This window comes from Amblyomma maculatum, chromosome 1 (assembly GCF_055883805.1).
Source record: "Amblyomma maculatum isolate TAMU_Amacu chromosome 1, ASM5588380v1, whole genome shotgun sequence".
NCBI classification, from domain to species: Eukaryota; Metazoa; Arthropoda; class Arachnida; order Ixodida; family Ixodidae; genus Amblyomma; species Amblyomma maculatum.
The window spans coordinates 262,205,606-262,227,666 of NC_139344.1; the positions used below are offsets into that span (position 1 = coordinate 262,205,606).

The 22,061-nt window shown below is 41.8% G+C and overlaps 1 protein-coding gene across 2 annotated transcripts in view; it reads left to right on the top strand.

The window, feature by feature from the left end:
• The first annotated feature begins 574 nt into the window (after positions 1-574).
• LOC146206402 (DDB1- and CUL4-associated factor 10) overlaps positions 575-22,061 on the top strand; it is a 34,525-nt gene continuing 13,038 nt past the window's right edge. Inside the window, exons 1-5 of one of the 2 annotated variants that reach the window (XM_084591072.1) lie at positions 575-758; positions 2,973-3,180; positions 10,455-10,568; positions 13,728-13,925; positions 16,542-16,713. In XM_084591072.1, the coding sequence (XP_084447198.1) occupies positions 2,993-3,180; positions 10,455-10,568; positions 13,728-13,925; positions 16,542-16,713 (672 nt within the window). In that variant the 5' untranslated portion in view covers positions 575-758; positions 2,973-2,992. Of the gene's footprint in view, positions 777-2,972; positions 3,181-10,454; positions 10,569-13,727; positions 13,926-16,541; positions 16,714-22,061 lie in introns of both variants that reach the window. The other variant, XM_084591071.1, reaches the window with a different exon arrangement.

Here is a 22,061-nt window from a genome sequence, read left to right on the forward strand (position 1 = left end):
TCTATCTTGACTGTTCACCACATAGAGAAAAGCTAAATTACGTTCACTTCAGATGAGCCGCTGATTGGTTCAACGGTTTGTTACCAACAGTCACAAAGCTAGAAAATCGAGCAGTGGTCGAACGGCCTGCGACAGTCGCAAATGTGAACGGGCCCTAACCAGCGGCTCAGCTGACGCGAACGTAGGTTAGCTTTTCTCTATGTGGTGAACAGTCAGGGTAGACAAGATGTGGAAAGCGACCCGCAGGTCGCATTTGCAAGTGTGAACGTCGGTCGCGCTGCGCAGCTCTCTGGTCGCATGCGACAGCCGGTCGCACGCCCTGCTGTCCGCGCATTGATCGCGCGTCGTCGTCCCCGCACTGAATTTCCTTCTTCTTCTTTATTTTTTTATTTTTTTTTTCAACTTTTCGGAAGAGATCACCGTCTCTTTGAGGATGACCCATACCACATTACTTCGGGCGCAAACCAAAGCTCACCTACGTGAAATTATGTTGACGTTTTACGCACACGTGTCACGAGCCACCACGAGCTCTTTTGCTTCCTTCTCTTTCCCATCGCGTCCCCCTCAGCAGCCGCTGCGCCTTCTATCTGACGCCAGGAGGCTCCCGCACCGCACCGTCGGTCGGGTGTATTGCGCTGATGCGGGAACGTGCCGAGCGGAATTGTAGTCCACCGACCAATGTGTCGCACGAGTATTTCATCGGCCTGTTTGCTTGAAATGAGCACACAGGCTTCTTTCGCTAACAGCAATCTGCACGAGTGAGTTGGGAAACAGAGGTAACGGCTGTCGATCGATCTTTTGCGTGTTTATCGGTTTTGTGTACAGAGCAACCTGATGCAGCTTGTAGCGTCTGCCCGACGTCGTCGTGATCAGACGACTAGCACCGTACAGCAAGTCCCATTTCATTCATCAGTTATCAGCGACAAAGACACCATAAGCACCAGGGACATTTCTTTATCATGCCGAGTTTCGGTTGAGGTCAGCCGAGGCCTCGTGGAGGCATTCATGGGTTCGAATCTGACGTTCGCTTGCGTTCTACGGAAACTCGAGCCTCTGATGGTGTATTGGTATGCATGATTTTTGCGCCGTTGAAGTTGCCGTTGGCTTTCGGAGGCGGGCTGGGTATACCTGAGCTGCGGAGGGAATTTAATTTCATAGCACCCACTCTCGCTCCGTCCTGCACCTTTCAAGCGCTGTGTTTCTACGTGGTTTGCTGCTGACGATTTTTCTGCAGCTCTTGCCTTGTCAGGAACGTTGGCGCCACTTGGCTTGTGCAGAAGTGATATTCAGCCATTCTTCATGTTTTTTCCCGGCAGCTATATTTTGTACAACTGCAAAAGCAAGAGTCGACATCGCAGTCTTGTGGTTTGTTTACGTTTTGTTCGTTGTAATTCTTTTTGAAGTGCTGTGTCACGTTCAGTTAGTTTGCGGAGATACGGGGGAAGGATTCGATGCTTCACTACGGAAATACGAAAAATAACTCTAAAGCCGTATTTTTTTATGATATTTTCCTTCAAGCGAATTTCTCCGGAACGCATCTGACGATCAATTATTTTACTGCAGTGGCCACAGCTGTTGCGCAACTGTTTGTCAATGTTTTGTAGCGACCTGTGCGTATTGATGTTCATCACGCAATCTTTTACACGAGAGCATACTGGGCTCATTGTGCTGAAAAGTTGTAGCAGTACCAAACATGCCAGTGTATACACGTGATCTTGGACCAAAATTATGATGCAACCATTTTTTGTGCAGCAAACAGTTTGTGTCATATCATTTCACTTCCCATTTAGCCACCATCTGCTAGTCAACATCAAGGTTAGTTTGTGATAAGGATTCGAACTGATGACATATCTGCCTCAATTTATCATCATCATCATCATCAGCCTGACTATACCCACTGCGGGGCAAAGGCCTCTCCCATATTTCTCCAATTAACCCTCAATTGTGCCTCAATTGTATGCCATTAATTGTATGTGTAGGTGTCCACCAAAAAGTGAGACAATACGCCCTTGCAGCATTTAGGAGGTTGTCAGCATTTTGCTTCGCATTTAACCTCCCCCTGTTAATCAATTTCGAGGTTAGTTTGCGGTAGGGATTCGAAACGACATGTATCTCCAGTTCCATGCTGTTTGTAAGTGAAGGTCCCCGTCGAGAAGTGAGACATACTGTGCCTTTCTTTCTCGAACAAATATATAAAGAAATCACGAAAAGTGGTGTTAAGGCTATTGCACAAGCAACTTAAAGAAAATATTTAAAGAAATCATGAAGCTAAAAAGTGTTGTTGAAGCTATTGTGTCTACTCTTAATATAAAGCTTAAGCATCCTCCCAATTTTTTGCTTAGAGGGTTTGAGTATGACTGTTTACATGTTTTTCTGTCTTATATAACTGCAACAGCATGCTCGCCACTCGTCTGCCTGCCTAAAACAAAAAAACAAAGCTATTCTAATTAAAACAAAATTTAAAAATATTTATTAAAAAAACACCTTTTTTTTTTTAACCTCTTGTCAAAAACTCGTATCAGTTTATCACTGCATAGCTTTCACAAGGCAGTAGCAAGTGGGGATCCTTGTCTAGTGAGGCAAATTGGTACGTCAGGTTGTTGAGCTAGTTGGTCTGCACAGGTGAAAAACGCAGCTGAAGAGGACAGTGCAGGAAGAAGGTGAAGGAAGAGCAAGGTGTAGTTAGGTGAAGTGAAGAGAGAAGAAGGTGCACAGGTATAAATAATTAGTTGTCAGTGCAGAATCATTCTTGTGTGTGTGTGTGTGCATGTCTTTCTTCTGTGTATCATTGTCTGTTCAGCCACATTTTTAATGATCAGGCAAATTAAGGTAGGTTTTTTATATTGTAGCTGTGACAGTGGCCAAGAAAGCGACTGCTGGCATGCTATAAATATAAATGGCTGTAATTGTGCTCTGTGTTGCAAAAAAAAGAAATGGTTCACTACTAATATGTGTTTTCTGGCCGTTTCCAGAATAAGAAAACTGATCAAGTATGGCTGCAAAAAGACTGGACTTTTGGGGAAGAAAAGTAGATCATCAGCATTTGGGACTGCACTCTTACATTGGTGCCAATGATTATATGTACCAGAAGCTCTACCGTGCATTACTCCCATCAGAAAAACCCGATTTTGACCATTCAAGTCATGGAGGCATTTTCAACTTGTCTTTCGCACCTGAAGGGTATCTGACTTTTTGTATGCTTTACACGTGCGCCTTTTGCAAACATAGCTTGGAATGGCTGCCTGTGTTTGTGCACTACACAAGTTTACACCTATGACTGTCAGAGTTGCCTAATTTGTGATATGATAATATGACGATATGACATCATCACAGCTTCATCAGTAATGGCAGACACAATGAAATGGTTTACATGTTGTTTATTAATGCGAAAGCACTGTATGGCAATGTAGAAAGGCTTCACATGGGCATGACCTTGTCGGAGCTGTAAACGAGGAATTAGTTGGTATATCAGAAAAAGAATAGTACCATCGGATAGAGCGTCAGGGAAGGTTGTGCAAATGACAAAATGGTTGATGTGGATTTATTGGGTAATTAGAGCCAATTGGTTTACAGAAAAGGAAAGGCCCAGTATTTGTCACTTGCAGAAGAGGAACTAGTTGGTATATCAGAAAAAGAATAGTACCGTTTGATAGAGCTTCAAGGAAGGTTGTGCATATGACGAAATGGTTGATGTGGGTTAATAAGGTAATTAATTAGAGCCAATTGGTATTCAGAAAAGGAAAGGCCCAGTATTTGTCACTTGGGGAAGAGTAACTAGTTGATATATCAGAAAAAGAATGGCACCATCAAATAGAGCTTCAAGGAAGATTGTGCAAATGACAAAGTGGTTGATGTGGGTTCATTAGGTAATTAATTATAGCCAATTGGTTTACAGAAAGGAAAGGCCCAGTATTTGTAACTTGCGGAAGAGGAACTAGTTGGTGCATCAGAAAAAGAATAGTACCATCAGATAGAGCTTCAAAAAAGGTTGTGTACATGACAAAATGGTTGATGTGGGTTAATTAGGTAAATAATTAGACACAATTATTTGTTTACAAAAAATGAAAGGCCCAGTATATGTCACTTGTGGAAGAGGAACTAGTTGGTGTATTGGAAAAGAAATAGTACCATTGGATAGAGCTTCAAGGAAGATTGTGCAAATGACAAAATGGTTAATGTGGGTTTATTAGGTAAATAATTAGAGCCAATTTGTTTACATAAAAGAAAAGGTCCAGTATCTGTCACTCGGAAGTGGAAATAGTTGGTATATCGAAAAAAAAATGGCACCATCGGATAGAGATTCAAGGAAGGTTGAGGTTGTGCAAATGACAAAATGGTTGATGTGGGTTAATTAGGTAATTATAGCCAGTTAATTGGTTTACAGAAAAGGAAAGGCCCAGTTTTTGTCACTTAATGAAGAGGAACTAGTTGGTATATCGGAAAAAGAATGGGACCATCGGATAGAGCTTCAAGGAAGCTTGTGCAAATGACAAAATGGTTGATGTGGGTTCATTAGGTAATTAATTAGAGCCAATTAATTGGTGTACACAAAAGGAAATGCCCAGTATCTGTCACTCGCAGATAGGATTAGTTGGAATATTGGAAAAAGAATGGTACCATCTGATAGAGCATCAAGAAAAGGTGTGCAAGTGGCAAAGTGGTTGGATGTGGATACATTAGGTAATAATTAAAGCCAATTAAGTGATATACTGGAAAGGAAAGGCCCAGTATCTGTTACTTGTAGAAGAGGAACTAGTTGGTATATTGGAAAAAGAATGGTTCTATCAAATAGAGCATCAAGGAAAGGTGTGCAAATGACAAAGTGGTTGTTGTGGGTTAATTAGGTAATTAGAGCCAATTAAGTGATTTACAGTAAAGGAAAGGCCCAGTATTTGTCACTCGCAGAAGAACTAGTTGGTGCATCAGAATCAGGAAAAGAATAGTACCATCAGATAGAGCTTCAAGGAAGGTTGTGCAAGTGACAAATTGGTTGATGTGGGTTAATTAGGTAATCAATTAAAGTCAAGTGGTTTACAGGAAAGGAAAGGCCCAGTATCTGTCACTTGAGGAAAAAGAACTACTTGGTGTATTGGGAAAAGAATGGTACCATTGGATAGAGCATCAAGGAAAGGAGGGCAAGTGACAAAGTGGTTAATGTGAGATAATATTAATTGGTTCACAGGAATGGAAAGGCACAGTATCTGTCACACTTGTTCTGTGGACACCTGAACCGTGCCTTAAGGGAAGAATGTGGAAGTGAAAGCGGAAAGAAAGAAAGTGGGGCCGTAGTGGAGGTCTCGGGTGTAATTTCGACCACTGGGGTTCTTAACGTCCAGTGGTCCACTGACATCCCACAGCGCACACGGACGCTAGTTCGTTTGCCTTCATCGAAATGCAGCCGTCCTCGGTTGGGGTGGAACCCAAGAACTCCGGCACAGTAGTCTGGCGTCTTACCACTGCACCACTGCAGCAGGGCAGTTAATTAGAGCCAATTAAGTTGTTTATGGAAAAGGAAAGGCCCAATACCTGTTACTTGCGGAAGAGGAACTAGTTGTTATATTAGAAAAAGAATGGTGCCATTGGATAGAGCATCAAAAAAAGGTGTGCAAGTGACAAAGTGGTTGATGTGGGTTAAGTAGGTAATCAATTAGAGCCAATTAAGGGGTTTACAGAAAAGGACAGGCCCAGTACCTGTCACTCGCGGAAGAACTAGTTGGTATATCGTAAAAAGAATAGTACCATTGCATAGAGCGGCAAGGAAAGTTGTGCAAATGGCAAAATGGTTGATGAGGGTTAAATAGGTAATTAGAGCAAATTAAGTGGTTTACAGGAAAGGAAAGGCCCAGTAGCTTTTAGTTGCTGTAGAGGATCTAGTAAAAGAATGATGAAGATTCTGTCTACTTCCCTTTACCCCCATCCATGGCCATGAGCCTTCCCAAGAAATAAAGGACATTCAATCAATCAATCAATCAGATAGTGCATCAAGGAAAGGTTTGCAAGTGAAGTGGTTGGTGTGGGTTAATTAGGTAATTAGAGCCACTTAGGTGGTTTACTGAAAGGCCCAGTATCTGTCGCTCAATGAATCCTGCTGACACATCTCTCTGACAACACAGCAACGCTCAGGCCTACGTATTTCTCCAGTGGAGATACTGCAGTGATCTCGGAAGATTTTTTGTTTATTGAGAAAGTAAGGGGGTTGTTGAAACTTACGAGGTCTGTTAGAAAAGTATCCGACCTTTGGCCGAAGAAAAAAAAGCTGGCATAATTGAAGCTTTGGAAACCTAATCACCCTCAAAGTAGTCTCCTTGGGACTCCACACACTTCTCCCAGCTGTGCTGTCATTGTTGGAAGCATTCTGAGAAGGCCGGAATGGAGTTTAGCTCAGCTGTCATTGCAGCCATAATGTCCTCTCTTGTCTGAAATCGCGCTTCTTTCAATGGCCTCTTGATTCTTGTCAGCCAGAAGTCGCAGGGGGCCATATCAGGAGTGTAAGGAGCCTGTTGAACTACAGGAGTCTGATTTGTCGCCAAAAAAGTCTGACTGAAGTGCGAGGAATGTGCAGAAGCATTGTCGTGATGGATGCGCCAATTTCCTGTTGACCACAGCTCCGGTCTCTTGTGCCACGTAGGTGACGGAGGACATCCTTGTAGTACTTTTTGGTGATTGTTTAGCCCTGTGGTGCATACTCGTGGTGTACCACACCACCGGAGTCAAAGAAAGCAGTTGGCATCACTTTGGCATTGCTGTGCACTTGGTGGGCCTTCTTTGGTCTTGGTGACGTGAAATGCTTCCAGTGTGACGACTGGGATTTGGTTTCCGGGTTGTACCCGTACACCCAAGACTCGTCACCAGTAATTATGGTGTTCATGAAGTTGGGGTCACTGTTTGTGGAATCCAGCATGTCCTGTAAGATTTCAACACAAAGTTGCTTTTGCTCCACTGTGAGCAGCTTTGGCTCCGAAAAGTTTCCACTTGGCTTTTGCCCAATTTCTGGCAAAATTTGATGCAGTAGCACTGCTCTAGTCGCTCTGTCATTTTCCGTGCAATAAAAAAACTGACGAGAGCACTGCGCACTACCTCACTCAAACGCTGCGTCCTAGCGACTGATGCTATTAGCAGGCGGGAAAAAATTTGTGCATTTGCATGAAAGTTCCAGGTCGGCTGATGCAAGCGTGCTTGTTTCATATCCAGACCTCGTATTATTGATGACTTCAAATGAGTCTATGATCTCTTTTTGATGTCTTTTAATAGTTTGCCTTTCAGTGTGTCATTTAGTATTGCTTCACTTTATGATTTCTTTGTATTACCTATCATCTTATTGTTATTACACCTGACAGTTGCTTTAAATGCAACATTCAGTTTTCAGCAGTTTTCGTTGCTTTATGGTGCTGCTGTTCTGAAGTCTGCTTGCCACTGGCAAATATACTGTGAGTGTCGCAACAACCCCTTTTTTTTTTTTTTTGCGAGGTTCTACAGCATTGACATCAAACATTTCCGAGAACACTGCAGAATCTGTACTGGAGAAATGCTTAAACCTGAGCGGTGCTGTGTTGTCCACAAGATGTGTCAGTGGTATTCCGCGAGTGACAGATACTGCACCGTTCCTATCCTGTAAACCAATTATAGAATGCCCGTGAACTCTGATGCATTCAACAACGCTAGTTGTGTTCGACAAAGGCCGCGCGATGTACTACCATGTGCAGAAGCAACGCTCAGGCTTTCACATTTCTGCACTGCAGATTTTGCAGTGCTCTCGGAATTTTTCAGATTGCAATTGGTTGATTACCTCTCTTTACACACTTTCTAACCATTCTCACCATTAATGCATGCAAATCGCCCTGCTTGTTCACGTTCAAACATTTCAAATTTCCCGCCACCAGAAGTTAAGCCTACAGCAGTGGAAGTCGAGTACCACACAACGCCATTTGGACATCGTCATTATACCTCCCGGCTATTGTGACATTAATTAATTACCTAATTAACCCACTTGCACCAAATTATTTCCCCAGTGAGATTTCTTTGTCCTCTATCTAATGCAACCATTCGTTTTCTTATAACTCGTTTTGTTCAAACATAATCATGATGACAATTCTGGTGACACTAAGCTGTCGACATACCTACTTAATGCTTGCACATTAAAGCATTTCTTGTGCCAGGGTGTCGTAGCCAAGTTAGTGATTGTTTTGATTTGTTACTATGCAAGCACATGCAATCAATTCACCATGTTGTGATGAACCCTGCCCAGCATTTCGGAGCAACGTTGCACTCATGAAAGCAGAGTAAAAAATTACGTATCTGGCTCAAGTCCAGTTCTGCCTTATAGTTTGAGCTCGGACGTATATGTGTTTGTTTTCCAATTTCCTGGGTCTTTTTTTTTTATCTTAGAAAATGTACTTGTCATTTCATTTTCTACTGCTTTCTATGCTACCCTCATCATTTCAAGCTTTTGTGGTGGCTTGGTGGTTAGGCACTCCACTGCCGAGGCCAAGTGTATGGCTTCAATCCTGGCCATGACAGCCAAGTTTCAATGAGGGAGAAATGAAACTCAAGGCGCCCATGTGCTGCGTAATGTCAGTGTATGTTAAAGAACTATGGTCAAAATGATCCACAACTCTCCATTCCACCGTTCCTTATAGCTGTTGCTGCTTCAAGACGTTAAGTACTGTATACTGTATATTAAGATTCAGCACTACAGCTGAGAGTTTTAATTGTTATACTGAAATGGGCATGGAAGAGCAGTAGCCGTGCACTTGTTAAAATTACCACTATTTCTGGTACTGGTTATTTCCATAATTTACATCTCTTAATTGGTGATGTTTCTGCTGTTCTTGCATTGCCGTCGACAGTCTGCAATTAGGATTGGTACTGTGGACACCCACTGTGACACTGACTTCATTTTTTACTTATTTTATTTGTTTTTGATTTTATTGATACTCAGCTGAGTGAACAGTATATACACATATTCTGTATTGCAGCAGTTCTGCATTACTAATAGATAATGAACTAATAGTGATAATAAATGTTAATAAGTGATTGTTTCTGTTTTCTGATGTGCTGCTAGATATGGTATTGATGCTTTGCCTTTTCTTACTTAACTTTTATTGGTTGCCAAATCAAATTTTTTTGTACACACAATTTTCTGCTCTTTGCAATGTAGCACTCTCATTTCTAGCAGTGGTTACTTAAATGTACAGTCTGATTTAAACTACATCACTTCGTTTTGTACTAAGTGGCTCGTATAAAGAAGACATCACTAATTACATTTTCACTGCAGGCTATCCTGGCCGCTGCCTTAGTATATTAGCTGTATATCTGAAATATGTGTGGGTAATTTACGTTCGTTCAGGTGTCCACAGAACAAGTGTGACAGATACTGTGCCCTTCCTTTCCTGTGAACCAATTATTATTATTATTATTCACCTATGCTGTGGCCAACGTAGTCTTGTTTGTGCTGTGAGCCTGTTCAGTACTTCAGCTAAGAGCCCAAATGAGCCACAAGTTCTGCCTTATCTTTTGAGCTTCAGATGTCTGTCGTGGGGTGTGAAGGTCTTTATTAGGTGCTTTTGTGGTCTAAGTTATCTAAAGCCTTCTACTACGGCATATTTCTCAGGAGAGCTTACATTGCTCTGTCTAGTGATGGTACCTTTTTGCCTCAAGCGCATGCACTTCATATGTGTGATGATTCGGGTAACATCATTCATAGTCTCAATGCTATTCTATGATATGCTCGGTTCTGCTTGAGCTTGTGTGTGTGGCAGATGCTCTCGGTCCCACAACTAGTGAAACATGATAGCATGCTTAGCCTAGTATGCTCATCCTACTAAGGTAACAGAGCAGCAAGAAGAGCAAACTGTCAGAGCTCTGCAGTGCAAGCAAGTAAAGCGTAAAGTGATGCAAGCAACCCAATTGAAAGCAATGTGTAGAAAACATGAAGCGCAAGGACAGGTGATACAGTTGACGCCCTGCTGACACAAATTTCTCTCATCGCGTTTTAAGATTGCTTATCAATTTTCTCATTGGCATCACATCCCCATAGAAGTTTCTGGCTATGCTGCCATTATGGCTGGATGTTGGTGCCTTTTATAAAGTGTAATTGCATTGAATTCCATCCTCTTAATAATGCTGAACAATTCACCAATTCATGTTGCAGCAATGAAGCCCTGATGATTATAACTTGTGGGGTCGTAAAAAAATATTTTTTTCTGAAATTAGTGTCGTTTAAAATGGGCAAAATTTGTATGCACAAGCATAAGAAATGCATTCGCCTAGATCTGTGTATGACTCACAGGATTAACAGGTACTGTACATACCTTGAGCAGTTTGCGCACTGTTGTGCACTGCCCATAGTTTGCACTTCGCAACAAGCAGTCGAGTGTGGTCTTTAGTGTAAGTGTTTTTACTTGCTATGCGCTGAAAATTTTCCTGCTTGACTCCATACTTTTTTCTATTTTCAGTTCAATATTGGTTGCAGCTACAGAAGGAAAAAGCATTTTAATATTTGATCCGCTCAACCACAAGCTCATCAGAGAAGTTGGGCAGGCACACAGTGACTGTGTCAACTATGCTAGGTAGGTATCGCATGTACATTTAAACCCAGTTATGAAAATTTCACAGGAGGGAAATTTTCAGGTTTTAACATTCTTGCTCACCATAAAAATGTTTATAGACAAGCGCCATGTTTGTAAACAAAGGTGGCGTTGCGATTGGCAGCGACATGAGGTGTAGGCAAAAACACAACGTGCCTACACTGCGCCAAGCGACGCAGCCTTCGAAACCAGTTCGCGCGTACGAATATTCTGAACTTCGCTTCTGCGTAGAAATAGTTAAGCTTATACCTGGAGAGTAGTTCAGCCCGCTATCAGCCGATTACTGCTGCAATTACATGGTGAAGGGCGCTGCATTGGCTTCCTTCTCCGTGGCCTCAACAACGCGCGCGCGGCTACGGTACGTAGACGACTAGTTGCAGTGAGTGATTAGGTTAAATAAAAACGGGAAAGCGCAATGCATAAGAAAGACTAATAGTCAACACTGTTCAATTGCCAGTTCTATTTCTAGCGCATGCAAGGAGGACAGCGATATTAATGACTTTAAATGTGTTTTTCATATGACGACTCTCGACTGGCTTTCTGCAGCTACTTCAAACTTTTTCACTCTAAAGAACAATATTACCGGCAGCTATAGTGAACTAGAAATCACATTTCTAGCTCACTGTACCAGCAACTAAGTCATAGAATTTTATATTTAATAAGAACTCAATCTTTTAGTTCTTTGTAACAGATTCGCCGAGTGCGCTGCGAACTTGTTTTAGCCTGCTGGATAAAAGAGGACGTTTTTGATGTCCGTGTCATCTTACAGACGTAGCCAAGGTCATCACAGGTTAATATACACATGAAGGCCCGTAAAAATGCTCTCATTTTGTTCTCTTTGCTCTATAGGAGACGCGCATGAGTGCAGATGCAACGGTCTTCACGATCGCTTGGAGCGAAATTTGCGCGATCTGCTGACCTTTTTTAAATATACTTAGAAATTTTTGTTCAAATGCGGGTCATTTTATTTTCATTTTTATAGCCCATTCCACTTTGGGACATTAAACTCCATGTATCATATATACTTAAATATCCTGCTCGATCAGAGCTGGATTGTACATTTAATTCATTCGTCAGGACCTTGATGACCTTTAAAAAGAAAATTTAAGAATATGAGAAATAACGCTGCGTGGCTGCCCGGATCTTAACGATGTTTACTCGCTTTCTAGAACAACAGTCACTCGTTGAAACTCGCGAAAGTAAAAAAAAAAAAAAGAAAAAGAGAGAGAGAAAAGCTAGCTTCACAAGTCTGGGCCTGTAATTTCGGCAATATCGCGCTTAAGTGACTGCTCAAGGTAATTGCAATTGCAGTTAACTTCGCAACAGTTTTTGTGTCCTTTTCTGTGTGAACGTATGCACGGGCAGTACTGCAGGTGGATGGAACTCACAGTGCAACCTCCCTGTGTGATAATACGCACAAGGAATATTGCGTCTAAGCAATTCTTATTACTTGATAGTATATACAACAAAACGGGCACGAGCTGCAAGCGTTTGTTCTTGCGCTATTCGTCGTGCCGCCGAAAAACTATAACGATAATTAAGGGTTGCAAACTAACTGACCTAGTTTCAGTGCAGAACTGCAACGCACGTTAGCCGCGAAGACAATCCGTCACTGAAGAGTTTACTTGTCGCGCTCAACGCCGCTGCCCTTCGCTCTCATCTTTATCCGACCGCAAGGAACACGTTGAAACAAGTGCCATTTCGTTTTTTGTGCCTCGTGGCGCAATCAACCGCACCATAGTTTGCAGAAATATTGGGAATTATGCCCGAAAACACTGCAAGCGCCGCGCATCCAATGCAGACGGCGCGTGCTTTTGCCTACACCACGAAAATCACTGCTGTCACCAGCGCCGTCGCATCGCCACTGACGTCACGGGCTGACGCTTGTCTATAAAATTTGTTTCATTTTGCTTCTTAATAGCAGATTGGCTTCACCATTCGTGCAACAATAATGCAGCCTTCTGGAGTATAGTTGTTCATGAGTTGTCTTGATACCTGAGCAAAAGAGGAAAAGCCTTAAATGTATTCTTTTTTTTTTTTTGGACTTATTGCATGTAAATGGTTTAGCAAGAGCTGTTGTCGAGCTAGTTGGTGAATGTCTGCAGAAGCCATGGCGAATTGCGCTAAAAACACAGCAAACAAGAAGGACACGTGCTGTGTTTTTAGCGCAATTCGCCATGGCTTCTGCATGTAAGTGTGTTGCACGTGATGTCTTGGGTGCCATGATGGTGCCCATAGCACAGATTCCCTAGGTCAGATGGTGGTGATTGGATTAGAAAAACGTGCAGCTTTTGCTACCAGCACTTCTGATCTCAAACAGTTCAACCTACGTACACAATTGAAATTGAACCAGGTTATCACACAAACCCACAAGAATTAAATTCTCAAGATGTAATAGTTTTAGTTGCCCAGTCAACTTTTATTAGGTACATTTCATTTGACCTCTCTGAATAGTTAAAAGACAGTACTATTGCGATAGAAAGAAATGCAAACAGTGCGGCGCATGCGTGCTGCACTTTTTGAATTTCTTACTGTAGTGCTTGTAACTTGGTGGTAGCAGAAAAACGCTACAGTCATTCATTATTTTATCATGGATGGCTCTAGTGCTATTTGTTGCCACCCAGGTACAAGTGCGGCAAGATGAAATCTGAACAGCAAAACAAGCAGACACGGCATTATTCACATCTCTTTTTATCATCTCTGTATCTTGCCATGCAGGGGTAATGCTATACCTGATCTGTTATGAAGCCAGAAATTCTTAATATGTTTATGCCTCTCAATATGTGTGTATAATTGCAGTTGGATAACAGTCTTCTGGATAAAAATTTTGCGCCTACCTTGCTCTCCAAGCGCGGTCTGGTGTAAGAGTAGTGTTGTGCAGGTGATATGCCAAAATGGCTGCATTAATTTGTTTGCTCTGATCTGAAGTTGATCATTATGATCACTGCTACCTGAGATCTTTGCCTCACTTCCTTGCAGGTGCTTTGGCCTGCATACTTTTCCAGTAGTTGGTACCTCTGAGCTACATGTAGTGTCCCATTTTAGCAATATAGCAAAGTTTTGCCATCCTTGTGCATTTTCATTATTGTGACCTTCAAATGTATAGAAAAGGCAAGTCTCTCAAAGCAAAAGCTTTCGCAGGTTTCTTGACTCTCGAACATTTGCCACATGCTCGGATGACACAACAGTGGCATTGTGGGATGTTCGAAACTTGAAGCGGAAGATACGTTCTCTTGTTGGCCACTCCAACTGGGTCAAAAACATCGAGTATGCATCAGCTGAGGGGCTGCTAGTGACTTCGGGCTTTGATGGAAGCATACATACCTGGGACATCAATAAGTGAGTTTATGTTGTCTCCTGACTATTCGCTATGGAACTTCATTGCTGCCATTCAGAATACTAGGTTAACAAGAATTGCCAACTGGAAGCGCAGATATTTCTCTCAATGGGGGGTGTGATTATTTATTTGTGTAAGCTAAACCTGTTGTATTGTTAAACCTTTTCTCTCCAAATGCACATTTGTGTGGGGAACTAAGGAAATACCTCAGGTCGTCGTTGGGAGACAGCTAGGATTGCAGTTTTTAATTTAGGTTGGTAGCTTTCTATTACGATGCAGTTTCTTAGTGTGTCTTTGTAGCTAAATTTAGTAACCACTGGTAAAACTGCTTATCAAATAAGACTGGTTGTTCCTTTTTTATATTTACTGTAATAGGTATTATTTCTTACCTACTAGCCACAGATGCAGGCTTAGCGCTTGACTCTGTGTGACTGGCCATGTAATCACTTATGCAGCCTTTTAAGGACACAAGGTAGGCTAAAATGGAAGGAAGAAACTGCAACTTTGGTCTATCACTATTATCGAATGCCAAAACCTTCCTGAACATTATTTTGCCTTTTACATGTTTTTTCTTCCCATTAATAGAGCCAGAGCATCTTGTCTCTTGAAGCCAAATGACGGGCTTGAAGTCCTGATTTTTTCAGAGCTTGCTCTCACTCACATTTCTGGCTATAAAAAAATTGGGTCAAAAATAAAGGTGGGAATTTTCCTTAGCTCAGCTGTATGTTTAACAGCTGTCAGGTAAAACAAGGAAGGTGCATTGTGTATGTTTTATTGGTTGCTAGAACATTTTCCCCTGAGCCTCTTTTTATTTCTTGTGAGGCAAGCACTTTCTTCAGTATTGTGTAGTTATTTTGATATTTTTCTTTTTTTATTAGTTGAAGGCTTGGTTGTTGGGCCACATATTTCCACATTTTCATCAACAGTGATGCCCACCATGTGTTCTGTTTTAAAGACCATGACGCTGGGTGTGTGGATAAGAGCTAAATGGCAGACAGCCATTAATTCTGTTTTTCAGCAACCAGCGCACACAAGGCTTCTTAAGAAGCGTCTCTACAGACGATCGTGAAATGCTAACAAGTCACTTGACCTTGTTGGCTGGGTGGAAAAAGGGGGGGGGGGGGGGCACACCACATATTGCATTCTTTCGAATGTGTGTGACGTGGCATTTTCTGTCCAGCATGGGCTGGAGCAAGCAGTGGTGACCACCGCAGCCCATGCTGAACAGAGAAAGTGAAGTGGAGGTTGGGCCATGGAGTGACAGGTTGGTTGAAAAATGTGGGTGTTTCAGTGCTAGGTTGCCGAAATTTATCATGTTTTCTAAATTTCAAGAACTGATATGGCTATTACAAATGGCTGACTACAAATCTACGATTGCAACTATATGTATAACTGTAATAGCTAGAAAGTGAATTATTAGCAATTAATTGACATCATTCAGCTGTTTTCTGATGCGCACCAAAACTGGTACAACTGTGCCGCAGAAGTAGCCTTCATATGTCAAAAAGCCTATTTTTAAAATTTAGTGGCAGGCTCTCTTACATACCTGGTATACACACACATGTACAGACATTTCTAGCCTGCGAGTTCCCATACTGCTCGCTGGACTGCCTTTTGTAACTGGCGCTACCATGTGTTCACTGGGTGTCTCACTGTTGTTTACTAATTCACTCTCGGCCTCAGGCCTTTTGGATTGGTGGGGCCAGGTGCAAGAAGCAGTCCAGCGAGTAATATGGCTGTGCGCAGGCAGAGATGCTTATATGGCTGGTGAGGGGGGAGGAGCTATATTCAAGGGAAGCTTTCTATGGCTATACAGCCAAGGCTGCAAGGGGCACAGCTTTCCTTGCAGTATTTTGGTGCCAAGTGGATCAGAGATATCTGGCCTCAGTAACAGTTGCAGTTTCACTTCTGTCTTGATGTTGATTTTCAAGCAGCCAGTGAGGCAGAAATGTGTTCCTTTGCACCACTGAAGCCAATGTGGCCGCCAATCTGTAATGAATCGATAGCTTACAAGATGTATATCGTCAAATCAAGTGCAATTGCAAAAGTGTACCGAAACTGGCGGGGAGACGTGGCCTGCCTGCGCTTTGCTGGATGGCTGCCGGGCTGCGCACGGCCTGTTGTACTCATGTTGTACTGGATAGTGTTGTAGTATAATCTTAATCTAATCAAATAATGTCAATAATTGTGTAATGGTGTAATATTCCAAAGCAAGATCTGTGAAAATTCTGGAGGGACTATATTTTGGTGTGGCGTAATCTGATGCATATTGGCCACGGAAAGTTGTCCTTGAGTATAGGCAATAATTTTTTAGGCAGCGGTTCAATATTTCTTCGACACATTCTAAGGGCATGGCTCTAGTCCAGTCATTCAAGCTTTGCAACTTAGCCCTTGTTTTTTAAATAGCATGACAGGATGTGAACATGAAAATCACTCATGGAGAGTGTGCTAATGGGTACATTCATGCAGGTCAGCCTGTGATCTTGTTTCTCTGCCAGGTTTGTTAATGGCATTTCAGACTTGTTACCATGCTTCATTTGCCATTACTTGACTACCAGGTTTTTCTGTCAGCCAGTATAACTGCAGTGTGCATTTTCTAATGGTTTTGTATTGTTCAGATTTTCAGAGAATGGGACTGAGTTCCAAAGAATCTTCTATACAAATGGATTAATGAGGATGCGACTAACTCCAGACAACCAGAAAATGGTCATCTGTACCACAGGAGGCTACTTGGTCGTAATTCATGACCTAGACTTGCATACACTGGCACATGATCTACGTGGGTTTAAGGTATGCACCCGAACTCTGCTCCACTGGAATTGGTGCTTCATCACACTTCCTGAAAGAGTCCTTACATTTCCTACTATTTTGTATCAGTAGACCTAGTAATGAAGAAACTTAGACATTGCTGCAATTTTTAGATCAGCATTAACTGACTCACAACAGAACCAATAGTTATCTTTAGGGTTTTTACATGGCAAGTTTTCTTTCTGCCATGAACTCTACGGTTGCTGTGACGGGTTTTGCTGAAGCATCCAGACATTTTTTGTCAATGAATATGGTGACCAAGTTGGGAGTTCACTTTCTGCCAACAACCCATCTGGCTTTGTTTTTACTGCAAAAAATGAATATTTATTGTTTCCACTGCATGCAGCTCGGTTCGGCAACTGTGCTTCCATGCACACTACTAGTTCGTTCACTTTCATGATTCTGGTGTTTATAATCTGTGCCAGTGCATTATTCCTGGCTCTGGTGACCCTCTCTACCGCCTCAGCATTGCCTACGGCACTTCACTGCAGTGACGGCTGCATCCTGCCCTGGAATCCAGCTGAAATCAGCACAGCACATCATGTCCAGCACCACCCCTTCCTGAAAATTGGTTCCTCGAGCTAACCTTGATAGCCCCGTTGCTACAGCTATCATCAGCCGAGGATACAAGAGTGGTCCAACTATCATCATTCTTCTCAGTGGCTATGCTTCCACACAGATTGCTAATCTATTCTTTTTTATTATGCACAAATTTTTTATTATGCAGGGAGTTGGAATCTGAAATCAAAAAATGCTGAAATGGCCTGCCAGAATGGCTTTCTGGAAGCCCAAATCGATGATGCCAAAATTTCTCACATCAAAACAACCTAATATTTCATGGCATTCTTGTTTCTAATCCACCCCAAAACTTTGCTGACTCTGAGGAAATCATTCATATTTGCATTGAAAATGTGAACTTGACAGTTAAATTGACCCCGATAATAGTACGCACTCATTGCTTTGAGCATTACATATTTATCCACACTCATCCCATAACTGTAAAGTTCAAGTCATATAAAATCAAAAAGACCATTCTTTCAAATGAACGTTAATTTAAAGACACGAGACTTTGCCTTTATGGTCAGGAATGCTCCAAAACAATTAGTTGCGTTTCCCAAAGAAAACTTTCTGGTATATGCTTTGTGCTAAAAGACTTCGCATGTCAGCCCCAAACACTATCTTTAATGGATACTCGAAAACAGTAAAAGTAGTAGCTACACCTTCTACACAATCAGATTAGCATTCATCTCGTCATGACGTATGGAAAAATTGTGCCAACAATGCTTATTTGTCTAGCCCCTCTTTCTCCGCTAGCTACGCTAACATTTGCAATTTCCTTTCCAAGCTCGAATTTATTTGTAATCATGTTTGGTCATCCGGCAGCAACCTACTGATATTAACAGAAACTTTGCTGAACGATATCACAAATAGTGACATACTGTCACATAGTGGTGACAATGCCATTGGCAACAAATGAGGAGGCTTGAACTTCACACTTTATTGGGCTGACTTACACCCGCAAAAGAACTAAGCAGTCGATGGCGGCGATAGCAACAACCATGCTTGGCGGTCATCGATCTACGAATGCCCGTTGCACCCGTCAACGCTGAATGTAAAGGCAGCGAAGAAACAGCTAGATAAAGCCGCAAACTGTGACTAGCATAACCTGGAACATTGTAGAAACACTTGAGTGGCTGGAATCTTCGGGATACATCTCGGCGCATCTTGCGCGACAAAGAAAATGATAAGGCTGCGTCTCTTGATAATGAGTATGAACGAACAAAGAATGCAGAATCAATTCATGCACTGGAATCACTGCGATAAGGCTGCATGCTGGCGGCTGTCGAGAAAGAACAAATGAAGATTTGAATGGTTCGCGGCAATACTGACTGACCACCCAACTTAGAGATTTTTCGGGAAGACCACACAGATGCACAGGGAGGCGCTGTACTTTTTGCAGTCAGCCAGAAATTATGTTCTTTATTTCACAATCCATCTGGCCTAGAAATGTTATGGCTTAACATTCATGCTGCACCATATACTGTTTTGCACGGTGTTTGTTGTTGGCCACCACATGTCAGTCATGATGTGTTGTCAGCTGAGTATTGTACCAAGTCAACTTATTATTCACATACCTGATTCACATACCAGTATTTTTGGAGACTTCAATTTTTTTTAATATTGGTCGGCATAACCAGACTCCACTGGCAGCTGACAATGGAGAAGGAAGGGATCTGACACAATTTTAATTTCACTTGGGCAATCCTAGTTTTTGCTAGTTTTTGTCGCCGCTGCTAGAGATCGAGGCACGCTAATGCGCAGGTGATTTGAACACACTTCGGCGGTGCCACTCAAGCCCGGCCATGGCCGTTCATGACCTTCGAGATCACCGCGGGTGGGGGTGTGATCTCAGAGGCCATAAGCCGTTGGTGGTAGTTTTTATTGCCCCTGATAAATGAAGTAGGGCACGAATGCACGGGCGATTTAAACACATTTCTGCGGCGGGAGATTCGATTGATTGAAAAATTGCATTTCTTGATTTTTTTTCCGGCTCCTTTACACATTTTTTTTTCCGTTTTAATGAAAAGAACTGCTTCGTTATAAACAATCTAGCGTCAAATTTCGAAATTTTTGTTTCGTTTTACAGAAAAAACTCCCATAGAAATCAACCATAGACCAACCAATTTTAGTTTATTTTATCCGATAATTCACTATATCCGTGTCCGTTATAGCGAGGTTCAACTGTATAAGTATCTGGGTGTCACCATGTGTAACCCGGGCTACTCATATTGACAGTATAATTTACTCTGCTAACAAACGCTTGGATTTTTACGTTGTCATCTCCGCCATGCCCTTCAAAATGCGAAAGTATTGGCCTGCAAATCTTTAGTCAGATCAAACCTAGAATATACATCACCCATCTGGAATCCACATCACGGCTACCTTTCAGTGCACATGAATCACTTCAAAATGGAGCGGCATCCGTGTGAAATTGTTGAAAGCAGAATCTAATTTTTTCATTCCTCACTTCATCGTTTCACTGCCAGTGTTTGCTTATTTCTAGGGGTGCATGAATATTGAAATTTTCTAATACGAATCAAATATGAATATAGGGAAAAAAATCCCCTCGAATATCTGATCGGTGAAGAAAAAAAGGAAAATTAAAATTATCAAACTTTGTACATCTTGTTTATTTCAGAACTCTCATTGTATTTGCAAATGAAATTAAACTAGAATTGCACAGAAGTGTATATCCTTCTAAAAAGTTCAGTATAAATTTTATGCAGGATTCCGTATACTGGTTTATTGTACAGGATGGGCCTGCATGAAACTGGTTTGTTGGTTGGTTTGTGGAGTTTAACGTCCCAAAGCGACTAAGGCTATGAGAGACGCCGTAGTGGAGGACTCCGGAAATTTCGACCACCTGGGTGGAGCTGTCTTATCACTGCTGAATACAGTAAACTCGTTAATTCGGCCTTCAAGGGGCTAGAAAAAATGTCTGATTTAACTGAAAACTCGAATTATCGAACCGGCCTGAAGAAAACTGCTGAAAACCATTTGCATCACAGTAATTTTATCTGATGAACACCTGCATGATGGTTGTCTGTATTTAGGTCAAAAATTGAGTGAGAACGATGTTTTTTCCCGGTTTCGTCGAGCGCTTCTTTTTGCGCACACTGTCGGGAAGGCCCTCTTCACAAAATGGCCTTCGTTGCATTTTGAGGATGCTTCACTGTGCAGCCATGAGGCCAGGCATTGCGGTGAAGCGAGCAGTGCAGTTAAACAGTGGTGAATTCGAACATTTTCTGTGCATTCGGTAATTTTTGAGAATTTGAAAATTTCAATGCAGTTTTTCGAATACAAATATAAATCGAATAACAAACTTATTAGGTTCATATTTGAATATAGAATATTGCACACCCCTACTTACTACTTCATAATATTTTTCACTGTTCACTCAGATGCGCACCCTACATTGCCCTGTTGTCCTGAATACCACATTACACGCGTCATCCATTTAAGCTTTCCTATCTGTGCATCTGCACCATCACCTTTGCCTCGTGATCTTTTCCCATGCTGCTGAGGACTGGGACGACGTGACCAATGACGTCACTGCCATTAAATGCTCACTTACTTTTACCGAAAGTGTAACAAATCACTAACAAATCACTTTTCATTGCGTTAACACTTGCTCTTTGAAATACTTGTTCCACCCCTTATGTTATACTCTTTAAGATAACAAAATGAAATGAAATGTTCATTACTTCTCCATGCAAACAAAATGTTTGTTGTTAGATGGGCAGAGGACTTGGACCAGCCTAAGCTGAGTACAGGAGACAAGTACACATCAGCAGTAGCAGAAAGAAAAAAAAGGAGGAAGCAGATTGAACAGATAGGGACATGAATTAATTTATTTATTTATTTGCGACACCCTCAGGGCCTGGGTTAGGTGTTACAGAGGGGAGAATTTGATTAATACGAGAAAAGCACAGGAAAATGTATAAGGGCACAAATCGAAAATAATGAACAGTGTAAAATGAATCAACTGGGCGCACCATAATGTGCAGTAAGAGCATTTTTTGACAGTTTAATATCGGTTATAGATACTAGTGCCACAGGAAGGTGGTTCCAACCATTAATTGAATGTGGGAGGAATGAACTGTAAAAAGCATTTGTTCGACATGTTGAGGATCCAATTTTATGATGATGGTTCACATGAGCTGATATGTATGAGGGGCGCTGAAGCAAATGACCGTGAAGTGTGCTATGATGGCATATTTCATGTAGCAGACATAGCCGTTGTATCTGACGTCTCAGTGAGAGAGCAGGGAGGCGTAAGGTGTTTTTCATGTTAGTTGTGCTGGTGGTACGATGGTAATTGCTGGGTATGTAACAAACAGATTGATTCTGAATGGCTTCGACTGAGGTTATTAGAAAATCAAGGCCGGGATCCCATACAGAGGCTGCATATTAAAGTTTTGGAGGGATAAATGTTTCGTAAAGTTGAAGTTTAAGGCATGAAGAAATGTTTAGAAAGTTATGTTTCAGATAGCCCAACGAGCGATTAGCATTGTTAGTTATGTAGTTGACATACGATTCCCATGATCGGTTAGAGAAGGTAAAGATACCCAAATATTTGTAGGCTGTTACCTGATTCATCTGGGAATTCTGTAGGTGACAAGATGAAACCTGAGAATTAGTATGCGACACATGCATTACCTCACATTTTTAAGAGTTAAAATTTATTAACCAGTCTGGACACCATGCAGTTATAGAGTTAAGGCCCAATTGGAGGATTTCTTTATCTTCAGAATTGGTTATTGGAAACA